The 25348-nt window shown below is 37.8% G+C and overlaps 1 protein-coding gene across 9 annotated transcripts in view; it reads right to left on the bottom strand.

Annotated features, from left to right (window-relative positions):
- Positions 1-25348, bottom strand: part of POLE2 (DNA polymerase epsilon 2, accessory subunit) — a 48081-nt gene that overhangs the window by 11616 nt on the left and 11117 nt on the right. For 3 of the 9 annotated variants that reach the window (XM_059658832.1, XM_059658826.1, XM_059658831.1), the window contains exons 3-18: positions 24453-24528; positions 22641-22718; positions 22453-22546; positions 18471-18545; positions 16592-16675; positions 15231-15287; positions 14724-14772; positions 14039-14107; positions 10763-10939; positions 10158-10247; positions 9942-9996; positions 8880-8939; positions 8716-8793; positions 6879-6987; positions 5898-6074; positions 3845-3912 (exon numbers count right to left, since the gene is read on the bottom strand). In XM_059658832.1, coding sequence (XP_059514815.1) covers positions 3845-3912; positions 5898-6074; positions 6879-6987; positions 8716-8793; positions 8880-8939; positions 9942-9996; positions 10158-10247; positions 10763-10939; positions 14039-14107; positions 14724-14772; positions 15231-15287; positions 16592-16675; positions 18471-18545; positions 22453-22546; positions 22641-22718; positions 24453-24517 — 1385 coding nt within the window. In that variant the 5' untranslated portion in view covers positions 24518-24528. Of the gene's footprint in view, positions 1-3844; positions 3913-5166; positions 5424-5897; positions 6075-6878; positions 6988-8715; positions 8794-8879; positions 8940-9941; positions 9997-10157; positions 10248-10762; positions 10940-14038; positions 14108-14723; positions 14773-15230; positions 15288-16591; positions 16676-18470; positions 18546-22452; positions 22547-22640; positions 22719-24415; positions 24529-25348 lie in introns of those variants that run through there. The other 6 variants (XM_059658834.1, XM_059658833.1, XM_059658835.1 and 3 more) reach the window with 6 other exon arrangements.

Genomic DNA, 25348 nt, shown 5'->3' with positions numbered 1-25348 from the left:
GAACAACCAAATCAAAACACACCTAAAAGACGGAACAGACATCATCCAGAACCACAGGAAGGCTGGCTGAGTGGAAATTCTACAACTAGGAGGAAAGAGAATATCATACCCAGACTCAGAGGAGGTGCAGTGCTGAAGTGAAATACTCAGGTACGAAGTGCGCACGGAGCGGGCTGGCGGTGGAGGGCGCGGTTGGTGCTTTCAATCAGGAGGGAGTCTCAGATTCTGAGCTCCAGATCCGGGCGAGTCTCTAGGGACCCAGACTCAAACGGGAGAAACGAGACTGTCTGGCTTCAGTCGGAACACGAAGGCAGCTTTCTCTCCGAGGTTTGCAGTGGTTGCTGGGACTCTGTAAGGCAGAGCCCCTAGGGACGGAACTGAGAGCCACCATAACCGCTCTCTCCGGCCCACCCTGTGGATCGCGAGCCCAAGTGACCCACCCGCCCCGCCCAAGCCCTGCACAGAGCCATTTGCCAGATAGCCTCAGGCAAAGGCTAGATTAGCACCTCCCTAGAGGACAGAAGTTTTCCCACTGCAGATACAGCTGATTCTCACAGCCAGCTGGCCTGGAGGTCAAACCCCCCCTAGTATTAACTACAACAATCAAGGCTTAACTACAGGAGGACTGCACACAAAGACCACTAGGGGGTGCACCAAGAAAGCATAAAAAAATGCGGAGACAAAGAAACAGGACAAAACTGTCAATGGAGGATATTCAGTTCAGAACCACACTTTTAAGGTCTCTCAAGAACTGTCTAGAAGCCGCTGATAAACTTAATGAGATCCTCAACAAATCTAATGAGACCCTCGATGTTATGATAAAGAACCAACTAGAAATTAAACATACACGGACTGAAATAATGAATATTATACAGACTCCCAACAGCAGACCAGAGGAGCACAAGAATCAAGGCAAAGATTTGAAATGCGAAGAAGCTAAAAACACCCAACCGGAAAAGCAAAATGAAGAAAGAATCCGAAAATACGAAGATAGTGTAAGGAGCCTCTGGGACAGCTTCAAGCGTACCAACATCAGAATTACAGGGGTGCCAGAAGATGAGAGAGAGCAAGATATTGAAAACCTATTTGAAGAAATAATGACAGAAAACTTCCCCCACCTGGTGAAAGAAATAGACTTACAAGTCCAGGAAGCGCAGAGAACCCCAAACAAAAGGAATCCAAAGAGGACCACACCAAGACACATCATCATTAAAATGCCAAGAGCAAAAGACAAAGAGAGACTCTTAAGAGCAACAAGAGAAAGAAACTCAGTTACCTACAAGGGAGCACCCATATGACTGTCAGCTGATTTCTCAACAGAAACTTTGCAGGCCAGAAGGGAATGGCAAGAAATATTCAAAGTGATGAATACCAAGAACCTACAACCAAGATTACTTTATCCAGCAAAACTATCATTCAGAACTGAAGGTCAGATAAAGAGCTTCACAGATAAGAAAAAGTTAAAGGAGTTCATCACCACCAAACCAGTATTATATGAAATGCTGAAAGGTATCCTTTAAGAAGAGGAGGAAGAAGAAAAAGGTAAAGATACAAATTATGAACAACAAACATGCATCTATCAACAAGTGAATCTAAGAATCAAGTGAATAAATAATCTGGTGATCATAATAGAATCAGGGACATAGAATGGGAATGGACTGACTATTCTTGGGGGGGAAAGGGGTGTGGGAGATGCGGGAAGAGACTGGACAAAAATCGTGCACCTATGGATGAGGACAGTGGGTGGGGAGTGACGGTGGAGAGTGGGGCGGGAACTGGGAGGAGGGGAATTATGGGGGGAAAAAAGAGGAACAAATGTAATAATCTGAACAATAAAGATTTAATTAAAAACAAAACAAACAAAAACAAAAAAACCTTTATTCAAGTATCTGGTTATATTCCAAAAACTAAGCAATGCTTGGAATATGTTTAGAATCCTATATAATAAAAGCGTGGTATGCACATTGTCCCCTCAACTGGAGTTCTTCTGGGAGTTGGACCAGGGGGCGGGCAGGCCAGGGAGGCCCTGGCGCTGGCAGGCAGCCGGGGGAAGGGAGGGAGACCCCAGCCAGCAGCCGCTAGGGACCCTACCAGTGCATGAATTTCGTGTACTGGGCCTCTAGTCATATATATGTCAAATGAATGAATCCAAGAATAAAACATATAATATCTCATAAACTGAATGGACTTCAATCATCCATAAGTACTGAGCAGAAAGAATAATGCACAAATTTTTTTTTAAGAAACATATACAAGGACTGTTAATCATGGGTTCAGGGTTATAAAGCAGAGGTATTACAGAGATATTTTTCTTTGCAGTTTTATACTTTTAAGCATTGCTTAAATTTTTATCATGAGATTGTATTGATTTTAATTTGAATATATTAATTGCAAAAATTACAATTGAGCTGTGTGTTCAAAATTATATTCTCTAACAAGAAACTAGAGGACAGTTATTTGGTTATTTGTTCCTTTATATTTTTTAATCCTCACCTGAGAATATGTTTCTCATTGATCTTAGAATGAAAGGAAGAAGAAAGAAAGGAGAGAGAGAGAAAAAATAATCTATTGGCTGCCTCCCTGTACACACCCCAACCAGTGGGTGATCAAACCTGCAACCTAGGTATGTGCCCTGATCAGCAGTCAAACCTCCAGCCAGGGCTGGTTATTTGCTCTTAACAGGAAGTGGAGTTTTTTCAAAATATGTTTGGTTAACTGACATTACATGTTAAGATGCCTGACAAGGGACACAGCATCAAAATGCATATTTATGAGTCTGATAACTATAGAGCAAGCCATTTGCTAAATGTGGGATGGGATCCCAGAACTTAACTTTTTTTTTCTTTTAAATATGTTTTTATTGATTTCAGAGAGGAAGAGAGGAGAAAAAGATGAAAACATCAATGAGAGAGAATCACTGATTGACTGCCTCCTGCATGCCATCTACTGGGGACTGAGCCTGCAACCCAGGCATGTGCCCTTGACCAAAATCGAACCCAAGACTCTTCAGTCCACAGGCCGATGCTCTATCCACTAACCCAAACCAGCTAGGGCAACATATTGTTAACAAGGATCCTCAAGGACTCTGATGTAGGTGATCTATAGATCGCCCTTGGAAAACCACTACCCACCAGGTGATTATTCTCTTTTTTACCTCAAGACCTTCCCCCAGCCCTAGCCGGTTTGGCTCAGTGGATAGAGCATCAGCCTGCGGAACGGGGGTGGAGGTGGTGGTGGTGGGGGGGGGGGGGGCGTGGAGGTGGTCCTGGGTTCGATTCTGATCAAGGGCATATGCCTGGGTTGCGGGTTCGATCCCCAGTGGGGGGCATGCAAAAGGCGGCCAATCAATGATTCTCTCTCATCATTGGTGTTTCAATCTCTCTCCCTCTCTCTCTGAAATCAATAAAAATATATTTTAAAAAAAGACCTTCCCCCAACTCCAACCCCTGCCCATCACCACACTTGCACCCAGCTCCTTCCAAATTCTTTGCTGCCAATTTAAGACAGATTACCTAGGTTTTGAGACTCAACCATGTGGAGGGCAGGGCTGTGCTCTCAGAATAATATGATTAGAAGTCAGACTGTGAGAAAACTAGCCCACCTCCATAGCTGGTCCAAGATTTCCCCGAGAAAACAATGCTTGATCTATTTCATCACAAATATGCCATCAAATACATAATATTCTATGTCACACAGCCTGACCACAATAACTTCAGCCTAGAACATTTCCAATGGGTCACTACAGACATTTTTAAAAACCTCAACACACCTACAGAGCGTTTGATGATTAGCAATATAGCACTAAGAAACAGCTTTTTCTGCCAGTTTCTGTGGGCACACTTACCTATCTTCTACTGTCTTGTTGGAAGGATAAAAAACTTTGAATGAAAATCCACTTCTTGGAAAAGAGCCCTTTGGGGGGGAAAAATGTCTGTAAATGAATACTCAACTTTTATAGAAAAATTCCTGTTTTTAAAATCAAATTCCTTGGTCATCATGACTTTAAAAGTTATAAGATGTGACTATAAAGTGATGTGAAAGATTTTTGCTTGATCTTTACAGAGAGAAGATACTAGTATAAAATATCTACTTAAAACAAACATCTTTCAAGTTGGCTAGACCATCTTATGCTAACAGGTGTGACTGGAAATATAAGTAGGAATGGCTCTACTTAGTATAAGGACTATGTATGATGTTAAAGATGCATATAAGACACCCAGAATCTTTAAGAAATTTTTCCTATCCCTCTCCCCAGTGAAAATCTGGGTTTCATGGCCCTTCGACATGCCCTCAAAGCAACTGAACACACATACAGATGTCTGTCCACTACTAAACTAGGGTAGAGGCTCTGTCCTTTCAGTCTTTGTGTCCCTGGCCCATTGCCATGCCCATTGCAGGCATTCGTTAATGTACGTAAGTATTAAGAAGGGATGAAGCAATGTCAAAGGCAAGTTTTGGACCCAAAAGGTATAAATAAGGTAAAAAAAAGATGTAATTATGGTAGAAAGTGGTTTATTCACCTACAGGATGAAAAGGTGGAAAATTTCAAAAATAAGGCATTTTCAAATAAAGCATTAATTATGAGAATATCCAAACTATTCGATTTAAATAAAGATATAGCCTCTGTTAAAGAATATTAAACTGTGAATAGTCTACAAAAATCAGGCCACAAATTTCAAACAATAAAATAAAATCAGTTGACTATGCTCATCCTTAGAGTAGTCCTCAACCAGGGACAATTTTGCCCCCCAGGGCACATTTGTCAAATACCCTCAGACATTTCTGATAGTTATAAATTAGGGGCTGCTAGCATCCAGTGGATTGAATCCAGGGATCCTGCTAAACACCCTACAGTGCACAGGACAGAGCTCCACAACAAAGACTTGGTTCAAAATGTCAACAGTTCTGTGATGAGATGCCCTGGGAGGTGGGCACAGTAAGTGTGTGTTTGAGGAAGCAGTAACCAATAGGAAGGCGCGATGTTTCTAGTAATGACCTAAATGAAACAAAAAAGTATTTAAGCAGTGGTTCTCAACCTGTGGGTCGCGACCCCTTTGGGGGGGAGGTCGAACGACCCTTTCACAGGGGTCGCCTAAGACCATCGGAAAACACATATATAATTACATATTGTTTTTGAGATTAATAACTATGCTTTAATTATGTTCAATTTGTAACAATGAAATTGGGGGTCACCACAACATGAGGAACTGTATTAAAGGGTCGCAGCATTAGGAAGGTTGAGAACCACTGTATTAAGATATAAAATTCACCAGAATTAAGAAAGCATACAGAGCATAAAGCCTCTAGTGGAGACATTTTGACATCAACCACAATGTTTATGCAGTCTGTATTCCCTAAATTTAAAGTCATACTTCTGCAGAAATTCTGAAGCAACTTCAAGATTCTGAAGCAATTTCAAGGTTCTGCATAAAAAACGAAGTAATAAAATGTGTCTCAATAAGAATTTCCACATTTATCAGGTTTAGATTTTGGGGACTTGGGCAACTTCTAAAAATCAAAATCCTCCTCAAAGGATAAGTACCATTTATATGTTTAAAGAGAATGGATACAGGCTTTGAAAGCAATTCCCTGAAAGGAATCCCAAGGTAAGTTACTTTGAAGGGAAAATATTCATTTGGATTTATAAGCTTGGGTGTATGTATATTTTTTAGAAAAAATCACATTACTTTATAGTCACATGCCATACTGAAGGTTTAAGAACTTTCAGTATATACCAAACTAATTCAGTGTTTCATTAATAGTATATTTTTACTCTAACAGTAATATTTTTAAATACACATTTTAAAGAAATAACACTCTGAGAAAAAAAAAGAAGAAAAAAAGAAATACTCTAATCTTGACAAACTATGACTATATAATGGTAACTACATTCTTACTGGGTTTATGCAGAGGCATTCAGTATTGGTCAAAGTGAAAGGATCATATTTGTCTGCGATGACAAGTAGATCAGGCAAAGGGTACACTCTCAAAGCATAGTCATATGCCCAGTATACTGGGCAGACATAGAGGGGTAGAGGAGTCAGGTGTCCTTGGGATAAGATAGTCTTCACAAACTAGAAAGAATGATACAAAACAAACTTTAGTTCATTTGTAAAAGTTAAAACAACTAACAACTTCAAATTAATTACCCAAAAGAATTAGAAAATTTGAGAAACAATTAGAACTCTGAATTATGGAGCTGTGGGAAACACAGAAATGAAATGAGATTGACTATCCTGTAGTTTAGGAAAAATTTTTGAGTTTTCATTTAATATAATTCACTGTAAAATCCAATCCCCCAATGGTCAAATTGGAGCAACTGTACCTACTAGTATACTGTATAATAAACTCATTTAGTAATTCTGTTCAACTAAAAATAATTCATAGCTTGAGCAATGCCAAAAATAGATATTTAGCCTATATAAGCTTTAGCTATTATAAAATAAATATAGAAAATGCTCTGTATGATCTCTTTTCATAACTTCTGAAAAGGGGGTACATGTATCATGGAACCTTGAAGCTACAAGATAAGCACTATACATCCTGTCATATCACAGGAAATATTTAGTAAACATGAACATTTTATTAAAACATATACATATATTTTGAAGTACAATGTAAGATTTATGAGTTTTAGGACAAAACAAGGAAGCTTCAATGAAACTTACTGCTGCTTCTGGGTTTTCCTCCACCCATTAGGGGATATTTCAGTGAGAAAGTTGAGAAACACTGATTACTAACAAATATTAACTTACAAAAGTATGTTCAGATTATAACCATAATTTATATAAACATTAAAGGGTAAATTATCAAGTGGCTTAACAAAATTTTATGTGACGCAACATGTAATAGTTTTATAAAGAAGACTGTGAACTTACATGATTAGGAATATCCAAATTGCTACTAGGAAAACGGACACAGTTTCTGCACATTTTATTCACTAAGTCTTCACGAAAGACAATAATTTCTTGTGTACAATACTGAATTCTGAAATAAAAATAGTAGTTGAATTTGACTTCATCAGAAAAAATGAGGTAATTTAAAAGGCAAATGGTTTTATAATACAAAATCATTCCCACTTTCCATTGTTTACCACAGCAAAAATTCAATCAGAATTTATCTATTCGCCCATTCATTAGACAGTAATTTATTGAGCTCTTAATATGTGTACTGAACTATTCTAGGAATGAGTGAACAAAACAAAAGGATCCCAGTCCTCATGGAGTTTACATTCTAATGAGAAGAGGGTGATCAGAGAAAAAAACAATAAACATAATTACACAGTATGTTGGAAGATGATTATGTGCATGGGAAAAAGAAAAAGGTCAAGTGGGAGAAAGGTCTAGAAGGCTGGAGTATGAAGGAGGAGGATCAGAACAGGTAGGCTCATAATGCAGTTTGATTTGAGCACAGACTTGAAGTGAGAGAGGCAGATAGAGGAAGAACATTGCAGGTAGAGGGAACAGGTATTATAAAATAAAAATAGCAGATGCTCTAAGATGTAGCATGCTTGGTACATCTGATGAACAGAAAAAAAAAAAAAAAAGCTGTAATGACCAGAATAGATGAGGAGAAAAGTAGGAGAGGAAATCAGAGGCATATCATACAGGGCCTGACTACCATTGCAAGGATATTGGCTGTTACTGTATGACATGAGGGGTCCCATCTTTTAGGATCAGTAAGGGGCCTTACATTTTTAAGGATCCTCTGACATAGTGTTAAGAATAGACTACAGAAGGGTAGGGGTAGAAGCTAGAGACCAACCAGAAGGCTATTACAGTAACCCAGGCTAGCAGATGACAGAGGGTCACAAGCATGAAGCTGTAGAGAGGCAGCCAATACTGCGTATATTTTGAAGCCTTCCTTAAAAAGGTTGAAGGACCACCTGTAAAACTGCATGTGAGAGAAACCCAAAGTTTTGGGCCTGAGCAACTGAAAGGATAAAGGTCCCATGACCTCTGATGAGGAAGGCTACAGAACAGGCTGGGGCCTGATAAGGGAGGAAGAAGATCAGAGGTTCAGTCCGCAGTTATTAGACATCCAAGGGAAAATGATGAGTAGGCAACCACTTATGTGAGGCTGGAGTCTGGGAGGTTAGAGCTGGATATATAAATGTGGGAGTTGTCAAAACATAGGTATTTAAAGCCATAGGGATGGATAAGGTCACAGCAGGAGTGAATGTGGGCAGAAAAGAGGAGAACCAAGGACTGAGGGTATGCCCTCAGAAGAGCCCATGATCACAGTAAGTGGCATAAATAGTAAACTTGTAATCTTTTCATTCTTCCATTGTCACTTTTTTAAAAGGATGTGTATGTAATGAGAATATCTATTTTAAAACCTCCGTTAGTTGCCAGGCTGAAGTGACTCAGTGGTTGAGTATCGACCTATGAACCAGGAGGTCACAATTTGATTCCCAGTTAGGGACATGTAGGCTCGAGGCAGCTGATCAATGATTCTCTCTCATCATTGATGTTTCTCTCTCTCTTTCCCTTTCCCTTCCTCTCTGAAATCAATAAAAAAAATTTTTTTAAAAACTCCATTAATCAAACTTCTAAATTATTAGTGAATTATTTAAATATAGTTAAAATATTTTCAAAGTTTTAAGAAACATAAAGTGAAATTTTATATTTATCTCATAATAGTCACACTTCAGATACACGTTATAAGAATTTTTATATGAAAGGAAAAAAAACCCCACAAAATTTTAATATTTACCTGCAAGGATTAGTAGTAAAAACCGAAAATGGCACTCTTTGCCTGAATTCATTAGTAATGCTTTCAGCAAGTGGTGGCCTATAAAAACAATTTATGTGAAACAGTGTATATTTTTAAACTTTATAAAATTTTCTTTACTGTCACAAAATCTGAATAAAACTTACCTTGGTAAGATGGAACCAAATCCAGGATCCTCTGGACCAGGTACAAACACAAAACGACTACTGTAGCAAAATTCAACATAATTCATTTTAAAAAATTGCAAACCAATCCAATTTTCTAAAAACAAATTATTGCCTTTAATTAAGTAATAAATTTAAAAGATTTTTAAATTACATGGATTTTAATAAATGAACTACTGAGTCTCTAGACCAACACTACCAGTAGACCTTTTGCACTGTCCAATAACTGAGTGTGTGACCTGTGGCTAGTGCAACTAAATTTTAGATTTTATTTAACTTTAAATAATTTAATTTAAAGAGACACATGTGGCCAGTGACTATCCTATTGAAGAATGAAGCTCTATACTTAGGGCAGGGGTGGGGGACCTTTTTTCTACCAAGGGCCATTTGGATATTTATAACATCATTCAAGAACCATACAAAATTATCAGCTGAAAAATTATGTTGCTATGAAAAAAGCTCCTAGATTTATTGAATTTCAAGACCCACCTGTGGTTGCCTTGGCAGGGCCAGACCAAATGATATGGCTTCTGGGACAGAAGTTCCTCACCCCTAACTTAGAGTAATATCACCAAGAAATTCAAAATATGGTTGAAATTGTCACTCACACTTTTAATACTTTAAACTACAAGTCTCTAGTATAGTGTAACACACATTATCATGATGTGAGGATAATTTATCTCTTAGCTGTATTAATTTCCTCAACCTTTTCTTCTATTCACTTCTTAATAATCACTGATATCAAACAAGATTCATTTTTAAAAAAATAAAATTGTTTAAATAAAAAATATAGCTGCCCTAGCTGGCTTGGCTCAATAGATAGAGCGTCGGCATGCGGACTGAAGGGTCCCAGGTTCGATTTCGACCAAGGGCACATGCCTGGGTTGCAGGCTCAATCCCCAGTAGGGGGTGTGCAGGAGGCAGCCAATCAATGATTCTCTCTCATCATTGATGTTTCTATCTTCCTCTCCCTTCCTGTCTAAAATCAATAAAATATATTTAAAATATATATATATATATATATATAGCAGTAGAAATCATTACCTTTGGTGAATACTGGGATATTCGCATATTATGTCTGCCAAAGTTTTTAGGGAATCTAAAATTTTAAAGGGATATTAAATTTAATTTATACATAATGCACATAAGAATCAAATTGTTTCATTAGTTAGAACCCTGTATCCTTTGAATAAAATTAAAATATAATTTCTTGTTAGTTTATGTAAATATAGAAACATTTATTCAATAGACCCTTAATACCTTTCAAAGCTTGAACTTGGTTTTTTCCATATGGTGCAGATGAAAAATTGCCACACAGAATAAAGCAGGTTGGAGGTGCTGGTGAATAACCTAAAAATATGAGAATAAATATCATTATTTTTCTAATCTAGAAATCAGGTTTAAAAGCCTTTAGCCATGGGTTGTTAATAATAAAAACAATATTTTAATAACTTATTTAAAAGTAATAGTAATAGTAGGTCCATTGAGCACTTATGCCAGGCCCTTCAATGGGTTGATTAATCCTCCTGACATCTCTAGAAGCTGAACAGAAATTAAGTAATCTGCCCAAGGTATTAGGCTGAAATTTATGTCAGACCCCAAGTCCAAGCTCTTGTTCACTCTTATACTATACTTAGGACTAATTCTTATGTACCATGAATACACACACACATACAGTTATTTTTCAAATGTAAAAATGTGAGCCTTTAAGATGAACCCACTTAAAATATCTCACTGCTGACTCAACGTGTTTTTTTTAAAAAAAATAAACTACTTAATGTATTTTTTAAGAATTAAGTTTTAAAATGTGACCCCTGATAACAGTTCAAAAAAGAATAATAATAATAAAAAAAAATGAAACCTACCAGAAAACATGGTGTGAAGTTTTTCCAACACCTCTGCTTGGTCTAACCAAACATCAGATATAAACACAAACATGGCATCTTTATTCTCATCTTCTAGTTGTTTTAGTTTTGCAGAAGTCTTTACAGATGTATTAGAAGGCCCTCCAAAAAAATTAATATTTCCATAGTATGCCCTAGGTAATTATAACATAATTATTATCTTCAATAATCTCTGGGAGATCCTATATAATAAAACACTAATATGCAAATCGACTGAATGGTGAAAGGACTGGCTGCTATGATGTGCACTGACCACCAAGGGGGCAGAAGCTCAATGCAGGAGCTGCCCCTGGTGGTCAGTGTGCTCCCACAGGGGGAGCTCCGCTCAGCCAGAAGCTGGGCTCACAGCTGGTGAGTGCCGTGGCGGTGTTGGGAGCCTCTCCTGCCTCCGCTGCAGGCAGGCAGTAAGGAGCGAGGGATCCCTCTTGCAGAGGGCGCAGGCTGGGCTGAGGGACTCCCCCCAGTGCACTAAATTTTGTGCACCAGGCCTCTGGTATTTTTATAATTTTACAAATTAAACTTCTTTCTATCTAATGAGGTTTTTCCTCCCATCAATGTATATAGTACCATGAATATGTATTATTTGTAGCAAACAAGTTTACTTAAATGTTCTAAAATGAGAAAAGAAGCAATACAGAAGCAGTAAATAAAATTCATAATAGGCTATATCTGTGCCTTTTAAAACTAAAGCAAATACTAAAATAAATCATAATTTCCCATGTAGTTGAAAGAGAAATGGGTACTCAATTTGAACAATATCTAATCAAAGTGCTCAAAAAGAGTACTATTTGACCAAACAATTTTACTTCTAATTTGTCCTAAGGGGTAAGAATATCTACAAAGGCTAGCCTACATTCCAGAATTGTGAAAATTTGGAGGTATACTAGAACTAGCCCTTAGTACACTGTGAGCACTCAGACATGGTAGCTGTTACTGTTGCCACGAATTATACTTGGCATTTTCAAAGGTATGACCTTACAGTTATAATCTAGCAGTTATCAGAGGAATGCAGTAAGTTGATACAATTGTATGCTGACTTCAATTTAATATATACCCAAGCATATACCTATTAATTGATTCTTCAGAAATTAAAGCTCAGGCAAGACTTACTAACATCATCTGTCCATGGTTCATGAAATATAAGGTGCAAGTACAGGATCAAGAGGCAGGCCTGACAATACATATTATACTAATTTGTGAAATTTGAAAAGAAAGAAATATTCTAGAAATTCTAGGATAACAAACCTATATGACATACTGTGCAATGGTGGGAAGGCATTAGGTTAGTATAAATCCTTTTGGGACAGGACCATTATTTGTGCTTATTTGCACATAAAAGAATATTTAATAAAATATTTGTTGCTGAATCCACTGACTACCACCAGAGTTTTATTTGGAAGGTGTTTAAAGAGAAAAGTAATTTATAATCCTAACAGGAATAAAATGATTATTTCATTTTAATGTACTTTATGACAACTCATACTAGTCTTCGGTGTACTAAACACAGAGAACAGTTCAATTTAGAAAAAAATGGCATAATTTAAATGGAATATTATTTGAGACATTACAATGATAATCTCTTTGCTAAATTGAAACAAATGGTAATAGTCATGGCCAGCTTCCTTAATTATACTTCTCATTCTCAAGTAGTAATTTTGAAGCTTGTATGAAACTAAAACAGCAAATTTGATTGAAACGTATTTCAAGGAAACCCTACCAGGTTGTAAAAAGCCACAAACTAGCATTAAAAACATTCCCTTAAAAGAGAGCTGGCTTGATGAGGGCTTGTGTTCTCCTTAGTGTGACCAGCATTGTCCCCAAATTACTTCAAAGGAAGAGGGGCTGCACTGCCAAGGCTGCCCGCCAGGACTCCCAGCCAGGAGACATGGCCTCTGCGCCTGGACTGATACAGGTATGTAGAACTAAAATCTTAATCCTGACACTCCTTTAAATCTTCACCATTACAATACATTCTAAAGTTAGAATACAACTTTAATTCCCCCAGAGGTAGCAAACTCAAATGCTGGCAAGGCTTCAAGGAGGAAACACAGATATCGAAGTAGCCGCCAGCTGAGGCTGACTAGGAATGAGCTAGGGTGCACACATATTACCTGCAGTAGGGTTGTAGCTAGGTGAGAATTCAGGCACCATGTTCTCAGATCTGATGGTTCAAGAGAACTCAGAAATCTAGACTTTTATGAGAAATATCCTATTTTTAAACACTGGAACTAACTCAAAATGTGTTTTAACATCTCAAAGGGGAAAGAAAGGTCTGTAGACAACATTCAACCCACAGCCCACCAGCTATACTTTTATACCATCAGTCAGCTTCTGCTCAAATAGCTCAAATGATAGGAACTCACTCCTCTCAGAGAAGGCCCTTTTGGAATAACTCTAATATTATGGTGCTTTCACTTATATTAAAGAGCTACAGAAGCTGCCTCTTGTAACTTTCACTCAGTAGAATATAAAAACAAGAAATTTATATTATCATTAGAGGCCCGGCGCACAAAATCGTGTGTGGGTACGGTCCCTAGGCCCAGCCTATGACAGGGCCATCTTCCCAGGCTGCTGGCAGCTGGCCCTGCCCTCTGCAGCCACCCACCCATTTCACACCCAGTGGTGGGAGCCTGAAGGCCCTGGGGGAGGGACCAAGAGGTCAGCTGATCACCGGCCCCACCCCCACTGCCGCCAGTCGCCCTCTGTGTGTGGCGTGATAGGCAGGGTGGGGGTCTTGGCCTGGCACTGCCCACATCCCCCGCCACCCACCCCAGTGTCCCCATTTGTCATTGGCAATCGGAGCCTGCTGGCCAGGGAAAGAAACCAAGAAGTGGTCAGTGCACCTCATCGTGACTGACTGAGCAGTCGTTCTGCCATTATGGTTGCTGGGATTTTATTACATAGGATGGCAATTATATTCTCCTAAGTGTTTTTCCTATCTCTTATCTCAGTTGAACTTCTCATCTACCCTACAGACAGGTAAGACAGTTCAAGTGGAAATCTTTTCCAGTTAAAGACAAGTATGGAAATGCTTTTGCAACTGATCTGGAGTCAATCCACTAGTTTTCAGTTACATATACTACCCAGTCTGCTAACTCTAATTTTCCATTGCTCTTTGAGTTCTGACACAAAGCCTGAGCCCTTGTAATAACCGAGATATGATATACTATCTAACATTCATTACTGTCAGCATTACAAAATTCCTAAAGTGTTTAAGTCAAACATGTTTATACCTAGTAGTGCTAGAGGGCTCAGTGGGTGGAAATCCAAAGGCATTGACATGAAACACTTGATCTTCAAACCAACCTGAAAAAAATATAAGTCAAAAATCACTTTCATTTGTCCAATTCTCCTTCTTGTTTGAAAGGACAAAACTATAGAACACAAAGCAGTAATTCTAGGCTGTCATCTCATCCCTTGTCAACTAACTACAGAAGTTGCCAGTCCCACTGAGCTAGGAAACAGCTTCAGATCCAGAGACAGTCTCAGTTCTATTAAAACAAACAAAAAACCCTCATGAAATAGAAATAGATTCAGAATTGAAACTTTTCATTTTACTCAGAATGCATGTGTCAATAAAGAGAGATAGGTTACCCTGATTAGGAAATCTTTTATCTTATGACCCTATGTAAAATCTGTTTTTTTCAGCTTTATTGATATAATTCACATATCATACAATCCACCTTTAAAAGTATATAAAGTAAAAATTTTAGTATATTCACAAGTTGTATAACCATCACCACTGATTTCAGACTGCTTTTATCAACCCAAAAAGAAACCCGTGCCAATGAGCAGACTGACAGTCATTTTAAGTTGTCAAAAGTATGATTTTATAATTGCTATTCTCCCAAATTATACCATGTTAATGTATTTTAAACAATGTAGAAATGGTTTTACTGTAGAATGATGAATACTGACTTACCTTCTGCTAAGACAAAGCATGACTCTGTGTATAAACCACTATGGAACTGGTACACACAGTTGAGGAAAATAATTTTATTTTTATGCTTGAGGTAGTGATAGTCAACACACATTTTGGGCCTGACAGGACTTCTAAATAATAATTAAAGACTTCACATTTGAAACTATGGCTAGATCACACCTTAAAAAATTTTAGTTTGAAATATACCTATGTCTGATTCTAGGATGTAGCCCGGTAATATTGACAGTATAAATCATTCTTGGCATGTTATAAACTCCCTCAGTGATTTGTCTGGACTCTCCAGATAAGAGGGAAGTAGTTTTTTTTTTTGTCTCTATTTAGGATTGTGTTTCTACAGTAAATTCCTATACCACCACCATATGAAAGTTACACCAGGAAACCAAATAGCTAAATTTGGGAATGATATATAATCAATTTCCCTAACTTGAAGATTTAAAAAAATAAAAGAGAAGGATATAGGTTTAAGAAAATAAAAGTGAAGGATATAGCTTTACTAAGATCCAGTTGTACTGTGCCCGTCGGATCTTCCAGAAAAAATTTTCCCTAAAAACAAATTAAAAGACATATGTCCACAATTATGTAAAAATGAATACAATAATAAAATAATTAAAATACTGACAATTTTGACAACAGAATATAGTAGAGAGTATAGTATACTTAAAAAATCAACAATTCCTGCCTTAGCTGGTTTGGCTCAGTGGCTAGAGCGTCGGCCTGCGGACTGAAGGGTCCCGGGTTCGATTCTGGTCAAGGGCACATGCCTGGGTTGCGGGCTCGATCCCCAGTAGGGGGCGTGCAGGAGGCAGCTGATCAATGATTCTCTCTCATCATTGATATTTCTCTCTCTCTTTCCCTCCCCCTTCCTCTCTGAAATCAATAAAAAAATATATATATATATATATATTTTTTTAAATATATTTTATTGATTTTTTACAGAGAGGAAGGGAGAGAGATAGAGAGTTAGAAACATCGATGAGAGAGAAACATCGATCAGCTGCCTCCTGCACATCTCCTACTGGGGACGTGCCCGCAACCCAGGTACATGCCCTTGACCGGAATCGAACCTGGGACCTTTCAGTCCGCAGGCCGACGCTCTATCCACTGAGCCAAACCGGTTTCGGCAATAAAAATATATTTTAAAAAAATCAACAATTCCTAGTCTAGGCGTTTCCATTTACTAATCTGGTGACATCAGATAAACCACTTAATTGAGACTCAGACTCCTAGATGCTCAAAGAATGGCCACTGAAGACCAAGAGATGGCAAGAGGACACTTGCTGGCTGCCACTGGACCTCACCAGGTGCTTTCACGTAAGAGAGTCAACAGTGTCTCCAAGGGACCAGGATATGGTCTGCAGCTTTGTTTGTTCAGAAACTCAGCACTCTCAGTGCAACCAGAGGTCACTGGGAGACTAACTGCAGACTATGCAACCTGGTAGCCTATAGAAGACACTCCTTCCAGATGTCTCCCAGGAAACCAAATACAGATGAAAAGGCTACTTGGTAACTGAGGAATGAACCATCAATGAAGACTGTGCTCCTGCCCAGCAGGTGTGGCTCAGTGGTTGAGTGTTGACCCATGAACCAGAAGGTGATGGTTCGATTCCCAGTCAGGGCACATGCCCAGGTTGTGGGCTCGATCCTCAGTGTGAGGTGTGCAGGAGGCAGCCGATCAATGATTCTCTCTCATCATTAATGTTTATATCTCTCTCCCTCTCCCTTCCTCTCTAAAATCAATAAAAAGTCTTTAAAAAGACTATGCTCCTGTAGAGATGCCATATGTAACTGACATTTCATTAATCTGAAGGGTGCACTTAAAAGTATGATGCTGATTAAGTTTAACTTACCTCTTTTAGCTGTGTTATCATTCCAAGAACAATTACATCTCCAATTTTGGTTGTATTGCCCAATAGGGTTTCTATTGTTTTAAGCTGAAATAAAACAAAATAAATTCTTAAAGATTGAAAATATATTCTTTTAAGAAACTAATCTTTGCCCTGGCTGTGTAGCTTAGTTGGTTAGAGTATCATCTTGATATGCCAAGGTTGTGGGTTCAATCCCCAGTTAGGGCACATACAGGAATCAACCAATGAAGGCATTAATAAGTGGAACAACAATTGGAGTTCTTAAAAAACATGAACCTAAAGCAATACAGGAGTATAGTGTACATTTAAAATAGTTTTAAAAAACTGAGATACTTAGAGATAAATCTAAAGAAAAAGATATAAAATAAATAAATAAAAGTATATCAGACCTGTAACCTAAAAACTGGATTAGGTAAAAATTTCTTAGACACAACACCAAAAATATCCAATAAAAAGAAATTGTTAGTTGGACTTCAACAAAATTAAGGACTTAGGTTCTTCAAAAAGACAGTTAAGAAAATAAAAATAAATTTTAAAAACTGGGAAAAACATTGCAATTCACATAAAATAAATCAATCAATCAATTGATCAAGCAAATAAGCAACACAGGGATACAAGGCTGCAAGAAAGGATTCCTGAGGACACCATTTTGCAGTCTCTAAAGGGAGACCACCAAATAGGTATTATAAGTGGTAGTTCAAATAAGGAACTTACCACCAAGGATACAAAATTAAATAGCTTGGAAAGACTGAAAAGAAAAATAAATTACTTAGCTAAGCCTTAAATTAATTATTTAGGTAGAGAGGAGAAATATTGCTTCCAGACTGTGGGTATCAAAGTTGCCATAGGAGACCATAAATATATATGTATATTTATACAAATATACATATATATTTGAGAAATATACATAATATAAATTTCCAAAAACATACTATATATTTTTCTCTTAATAAAAGTTAAAAGCAGAAACTATCAAATACTATAAATGTCTTGTCCTACGGTGCTGCCATCAAGCATTAATTTGAGCATTCTCTAGTATTATGGTTTTAGTATCTATGAGACTACCCATCATCATGGTTTCTCATCTAACCTGGCAGAGAATTTGATGAATCTTAAAAGAGGCCGGGCCTCTTCAGAACCTATTTGGAACCTTGCAGAAATGGTAGGGCCCAGACACAAGTAGCTAAGGAATTATCCCCACTGCAGGGTTCTGTGTGCTGGAGAGAGAAAGAGAGCCACCGACAGGCTGACAGTGACTGTGTTGCTGGAACAAAAGCGAGAGTGCTGGTTGGTAATCACTTTCCAAGGTATAAAAGTGGAAGGAGCACACATGAAGGAAACTCTCCCTTTTACCTCTGCTCCTCGGATCCCAACAGCCCTGTGGCCTGTCTGTGACATCTCCTTCATTCTGTAAATGTTGTTCTTTAGTGCCATATAAAGTTTTCATTCCAACTGATATAGTATATTTTAGTTGAACAAGTGTGGTGATCACTAGAGGGCTGGGCTGGGCAAGGACCAGTATTTTGGAGTATGAGTGAAGGCAAAGGGAAATGCTGAGAGTTGGACAGAGCCAGTGTAGTGTATAGCAAATGGACTGGGAGGACTAGGGGTCCGTCTTGGTGCCAGAGACCCTCTGGGGGCTACACAATCCCAGGGCCTGCTTCAAAGAAGGAAGTCAATGCTTTTAATAGAGATTTGCAGGACTCAAGGACTTTATCAACAGTGGGCATGCACAGGTCAGTTAGCTAGTCAAACAGTTACTAGTGGTTAATTTTCATTAAAATTTCAGTAAATTATAATAAGCAGTAAATATTATATTTGTATACTTACACCCCCTAAATAACTAGAATAATGTTCTAACCTGGAATTTGCTTCCGCTTTCATCAGGGTGAGAACCTATCACTGGAGGAGTAAATAATTCATGTCTGTGGGTTCTCTATAAAAAAGAAAGATTCACATGAATTACTGAAGCATACATTTAAAATGAAGACTCATTAAAATAGTGCCCTGACAAAACACTGTCCTTAAGTTAATGTTTGTTATCTATTGTCAACAAATTGAAAACCCACATAACTTAATATAGAAACCTAGAAATAAAATTATTTTTAAAAATTCAAAGGTCTATTGTCTACCTGGCAGCAGCACACTCTGGCCTAGGGATGTGAAGACAACAAACCAAGTTGTCATCCTCAGAGCACGGGGCTAGTGAGAGGGAAGTACCGCCAACAGGTCACAACACAAAAAAGGACCCTTGGCAGAGGGGCCATTTAACAAGATCCTAAATGATAAAAAAAAAAAAAAAAAAAAAAAGCTTTTGCTAGTAAGAATCAAAGGGAGGCTGAGACAAGACACCTCAGGCAAAAGAAGGGGTGTGTCACAAGAACGAGTTATGAGAGTAAAGGAGTGTTTACGAACTGTTGCAAAGTTTAGTACAGTTAGAGCCTGAGATGCGTGAGGCAGAATGTCAGACAAGGCAAGAGATTAGTTGGAGCCTCTGTTTGGAAAACCCTCCTTCCCCCAGTGTCGGTCCATGTAGTTTAGGTAGAGTTGGTGCCCCTTCCCCTTTCTATAGACAGGCCACCAAGGCCTAATGAATCAAAGTACTCCATCTCTTTGACCATTGATCGTCTCAGGATTAAGCAAGGAACTCAAGCTGGGCCAAAAAGAGATTATTGCTAAGGTTACTAGTAGCCATCTCTGTCACCTTATAGGTAGAACTTGTTAGAAAGTAAAATCAAATTTAAAAATTACGGGGAGATGGATAGAGGTAGATGTATCATGATATTGTATGAGCACCTGGATCCAGTCATGCTTGATACAGGTGGAGCCCTAGCCTTCTCCATAATACAAGCCAATAAATTCCTCTTTCTGTTTTAGTCAATTGGCATTTCTGTAGCCTCCAATAAAAGAGTCCTGACAATACAGACTTTGTATGCCAAACCAAAAAGCTTATCTTATAGAAAATGGAAAACAAAGATTTTGAAGTAGAATAATGATGAAATCAGGTTGGCTTTCAGGAAGGCAACTGTGATAAAAATGTGAATGGACTAAAATAAAATGTAAGGCTTTAATTTCATAGATGAGGACAAAAATTCTCAAAGGGTTAGTGACACATCCAAAAGAATATAGTAGGCTTTAAGACACAATTTTTAAAAAAAAGAGAAACGTCGTATTTACTAAGCATCTTCCCTGTGAAAAGCACTGTGCCAGATGGGGTAGAGAAAACAAGCAAGGAGCCTGCAGCTTGATGACAGGGATAAGCACCCCAAATGCAAGGTGGGGCCAACTCTAGTAAGTGATGGAAGGGAAACACCGAGTAGCCAATGGTTTAACCCTACCAGACCGCTGTACCAATTTTTTGGTAATTTCCACACAAAGGTGGAATATTGGAGCTAGATGAAAGGTAGATGAAAGGTAGACCTATTTTCTACAATGTCTCCAAGTTCCATCTTATTCTAACCACTTGTTTGCATGTAACTAACATTTTTCTATATCATGTTGGTTTTTTCTCTTTAATGCTCAGGAGCCCAGGTATAGGGGACACTTAGGTTCAGGGCCTCAGGTCTGGTAGGATTAAAACAGAGATTTAAACCACTGCAACAAACTGGAGATCAAGAAGGACCTCAGGAAAGAAGAGGAATTTGAGAAGAGCCTTCCCAAAGTAGGAGGGTTTCAACCAGAGATAAGAAGGAAGAGTTGTCTAGGGAGTGAACAGTCTAAGCAAAGTCACAGAACAGAGGAAGAAACAACAATAATTCCAAACTTCAGTTTTGGCTCTAGCACAGTATGATTAGAGGATAAGTAGAGATTAGGTCAAAAACATGTGACAGATCTCAAGTATCCTATCTAATAAAGAGGTAATATGCAAACTGACCATCACTCCAACACACAAGATGGCCAGCAGGGGAGGACTGTTGGGGGCGACCAGGCCAGCAGGGGAGGGCAGTTATGGGGTCCCAGATTGGAGAGGGTGCAGCCTGGGCTGAGGGACATACACCCCCCCCCATGCACGAATTTCCTGCACCAGGCCTCTAGTTAAGTATAATTTGTATTTAATTCAATAGGCAGATTTCCTGGAAAGAATTCTATTCAAAGTCATGACATGATCAGAGCTCCATCTCAAGATCAACCTGGAACATTATGTGGGTGATGGAAGCAGGAGAGAGCAGACATCTTCAGTGCTCACTCTCTTCAATCTTTTCACTCTTGTGCCTGCTGCCATTTCTCTCCTCCTTAAAACCTTGTGCTTCTGCCTTATAACACCACCCTAGCATGGCCCCCAAATTCTATCCTCTTTCCTCTTCTATTGCCTCTTCCTATCAGGATCTCACACTTAAATAGTCCATCTATTACTACAAGCAGATGCACCCTTTATCTCTCTCTACCCAGATGCTTTCTTTAGTTCAGACATAACTTTTACCTGATACCCTACTATAACCTTAACTCAAATGTTTAAAACAGAACGTGTCATCATCTTCTTCAAACATTATCTTGTTCCTATTTGTTAACATATTACCATTATTCTACCATCCTACTCTCTCAGATTCAAACCCTTAACCATCTTGGAATCTTCACTCTCTTCCTTCTCCTTCACATCCAACCAGTCATCATGAACTATGGCTTTCACTGCCCCAGTGCTGTCCCCTCTATCTACTCCACTCGCCATTTCCTTCATCCTGGCTATCTTTTATGCCAGGACTAATACCACAAGCTCTTGTGAGTCTCCTCTCACCCTCTAACTCACCCTCTGCTGGTAAAGGAAGCTGAGATTGAGTCAGAGTCTCTCTCTCTCTCTCTGGTATTCCAAGGCTCCTTGTACCAAAAGAACAGAGTCCTAACTCCCGAGTTAGGCACTCCCACAATTTGGCTCCCAAGTACCTTTCAAAAGTTATCCCATAATGCTCCTCTTCATGAGCCTTCCTCCCCACACAAAGTGGACAGAGTCCATTTTTTCCTTTTGCTGTGCCTCTGTTCACACTGTTAACACTACTACCTTTCCCCTAGTGCCACAAGAGCAAAACAATCAATATTCATGTCAAGTGCCATAGTTTCCTTGAAGCCTTCCCTGGTTTTTCCATTGAATGCATTTTATTTGAATCTCTTTTATAGCAAGTATAAAATTGTACTTTATATTTTATTTGTGCGAATGTCTTTAACTTCATAGACTACAAGCTGCTTGAAGCTGATATACTAGACTATATCAGGCAAAGGTTGGGCTCCAGAGTTAGACTAACTGGATTAAAACCTTATCTCTACTTCCTAGATGTCATATTTGGGCAAGTTTCTAAACTTCTCTAGATCTCAGTTTCCTCATTTGTAAAATGGGAATAATAGCATTTATACATTGATATTATGATGATTAAATAAGGTAAATAATGTCTATAAAGTGATAAACAGTGCCTAGCATATCAAAAACATATAATAGCCCTAGCTGGTTTGGTTAAGCAGATAGAGCATCAGACTGTGGACTGAAAGGTCCCGGGTTTGATTCTGGTCAAGAGCACATGTCTGGGTTGCAGGCTCGATCCCCAATAGGGGGGAGTGCAGGAGGCAGCCGATCAATGATTTTCTCTCATTGATGTTTCTATCTCTCTCCCCATCTCCTTTCCTCTCTGAAATCAATTAAAAAACAACACATGTAATAAATGTTAGCTACTATTTTTATCATCATCATGATTGCTAAGGGGAAAGTATCTTTTTTATTTCTGTGTCCCTTACAAGGTCTCAAACATAGGGAGACCAATAAATGTAATGAATGACAAACTTTAGACTACAAAATTCCATCTTTTTATTATCCTCAAGTCTTACCTAAGCTGAAACAATGTCTTTCCCCACCAACTTACCTGGTGTAAAATGGTGTAGCGTTCACGAAACAGCTCTGCTTTATCTCTTGCTGTTCCAAATAAATTTGGTTTAGGGTGGTTGGTCATTAATAGACTATATAAAAAAAAAAAAAAAGGAATCCCTACTCATGACTTCTGAAAATAATGTACATTTGAAATTGTTTAAAGTCAATGGATGGAATACTTACGGAAGAAATTTTTTTCTTTCTGAATTGTACACAAAGCGTGGAATATCAAATGCTCCTATGATATTGAAAATATGTTCTCTGAAAAACATCCCACAAAAACATAGACCTGATTTACTAAAACGTAAGTATTTTAGATGGACATGAAAACTTGCATAATAATCTTACATACATATATACTTTTTACAGGTCATATACACAATATCTTATACTGTCAAAAAATACAGAGTCAAAGGTTAGCTTGTGCGTTTTCCTCTCTAAACACAAGAAAGCACTGCCAATATTCTCAAGCAAAGAAAAGAATTTAATTAACTTCTAATTAAGACTGTCACATGTTGAAAAAGAACATTTATGTATAAAATAGTCACATCTGAAAAAATTTTCCCATATGAACTACTTTTATGAGCTACAATGTTATTAAAGGGTATGATTAATTTTCAATAATTTTTTATTCCAAATTATGCAAAAGTATTCCAGAAAAAGATGTAAAATAGAAAAAGAACTCCCCCAAATTCTGGCCACATCTTTGAGACTTACAGTTAGAGAAGGAAAATGAACAAAATAATTTTACTTTCAGGTACTTATATTATGTTAATAACATAAACATGTTTGAAAGAGGTTTTAAAAAAAAGTCACAGCACTATTGCATAAATATTCCAATAACAAAAAAAATCTTCCCTAAAATGATAACTGTTTATCTCCAAAATTGAAAACAGAAAAAAAAAGTTCATGCTACCATAGTAGCACTAAGTATAGAGCAGCAGAGAATCCTGGACTTGAGGAAAAACTAGAATGCAAGCACAGCTCCACTATGTTCTAGTGGGTCAATCTTGACAAGTTATTGAACTCATTATGGCATTTCTCTATCTAGAGAAATGAGAGCCTCTCTCATGCTCTATACTATGACTTTCTGACAATTGAAGTTACAAAGATTATTTACCAGTCAGTCCCCACTGGACCTCTACATTGGCTGACTAGAGCATATAAACAGCTAGACAGAAATAACTGGTAACTTTAATGCCTATTTTATGATTATCATCCTTACACTTCTAAACGATCGTTTAAAATTTTAATTGATGGCTTTAAGAGCATGTCACTGTACTCTAGTACCTTAAATAATGAATTTCCCAGGATAAAGTTAAAATTCCACGATTTCTCTATTGTTTTAGCAGCTCTTTGTTCTGATAGGAAACTAAAACGACTGACCAAAGTAACAGTAATGAGTCCTTTCAATGATCTCATTGCCCCGAATAGAAAAAAATTGTTAAAGTTAAAACCCAGATGTTTTTCTCTCAGTTAAACTTTGTGAATTTGCAAAGAAGTATCACTTTCAAAAGGAGGAAAGAAAGAGGGCCACTCAGGGAAATAAAACCCAGGAAAATGACTGCCATGCAAATTCCTAAGCTCTAGTAGCCTGAGATGGGGAAAGTCATAAAACTGAGTTTCTACCTCATTTGCCATCCACCATGTGACCCATGTTAAGTCTTTGAACTTCTCTAGGTTCAGTACTTTCCTGAGAGCAAAAGTCAGTTATACTTTTGAATATTAAATTCAATTCATTCATAACCTACAGAATATAACATTGGATAAGAGGTAAAAGTGGTCATGATAGAAACAACACGATTACCTCAAATCCTAGGAAAAAATAGTAAAGATGAGTTATTTGATAATGAGGTTTTAATGTAGGCTATCACTTTAAAGGAAACACTAGGAAATAACCACTACAGAATTGTTGACCACTAATTAATTTCCCCAAGAAAATAATTTTTAGAAAGCACCTCCAACACGGGGGAAAAGTTCATTTTTTCCACATACATAGTTTCATCTACCGACTGACTGCATTCCTGGACTGCTGCCTCCACTACAGATCGTTCAATCATGTTGGATGACACTGAAAAAAGAATTTCAAAGTCAAGTTTTAAAAACAGGCTTAAAAATTAGTTCTTCCCACAGATAGCTTTTTTCCTACAAATAATCTGCAGACACTAATGCAGAGGTTCTCATTACACAGTTTTTAGGAGGAAAAAAAGTATTAGGTCAGAACATTAACAAAAGCCATAATTTAAATACCTTAACTGTGTCTTACTGTTGTAAATATTGTTTAGTAATATTGTAAGCTCCTAGGTTTAATAACTTTATATTAGCATAACTTTTCATCACAAGTGCTATATTTTAGTAGCCATGATAATAACAATAATAACAATAACAGCTACCACTTATTAAGATGTGTGTTTGGCACTATGCTCAGTACTATATAAGCATTCTCCCATTAGAGAGATATTCTATGAGATTAATGACCATATGCCCATATCTTACAGGTGAGGAAAGTGCAACTTTGAGAGGTTGAACAACCTGCCCAACAGTATAACTAGAACAGCATCACAAACCAAAGCCTGATTCTACAATGGGTGTCCTTAACCACTTTGGTATGTTCTCAGGCAAAATACCATGCGCCATCTTAATTTTACAAATACCAATTTTTAAAATATAACCATATTCTGAATTTTCAAACTGTAAATAATTTTTTAAAGCAAAATTATATTTAAAATTCTGCCTTTACAGTAAAATCTCAAACATTTCTCATAGCAATATTTTTTCTGATATATCTCCTTGGGCAGTGGAAACAAAAGAAAAAAATAAACAAGAAAATAAACAAATAGCCGAAACCGGTTTGGCTCAGTGGATAGAGCGTCGGCCTGCGGACTGAGGGG

Source organism: Myotis daubentonii, chromosome 1, assembly GCF_963259705.1.
Source record: "Myotis daubentonii chromosome 1, mMyoDau2.1, whole genome shotgun sequence".
NCBI lineage: Eukaryota > Metazoa > Chordata > Mammalia > Chiroptera > Vespertilionidae > Myotis > Myotis daubentonii.
This window is presented reverse-complemented; position numbering and strand designations above follow the sequence as displayed.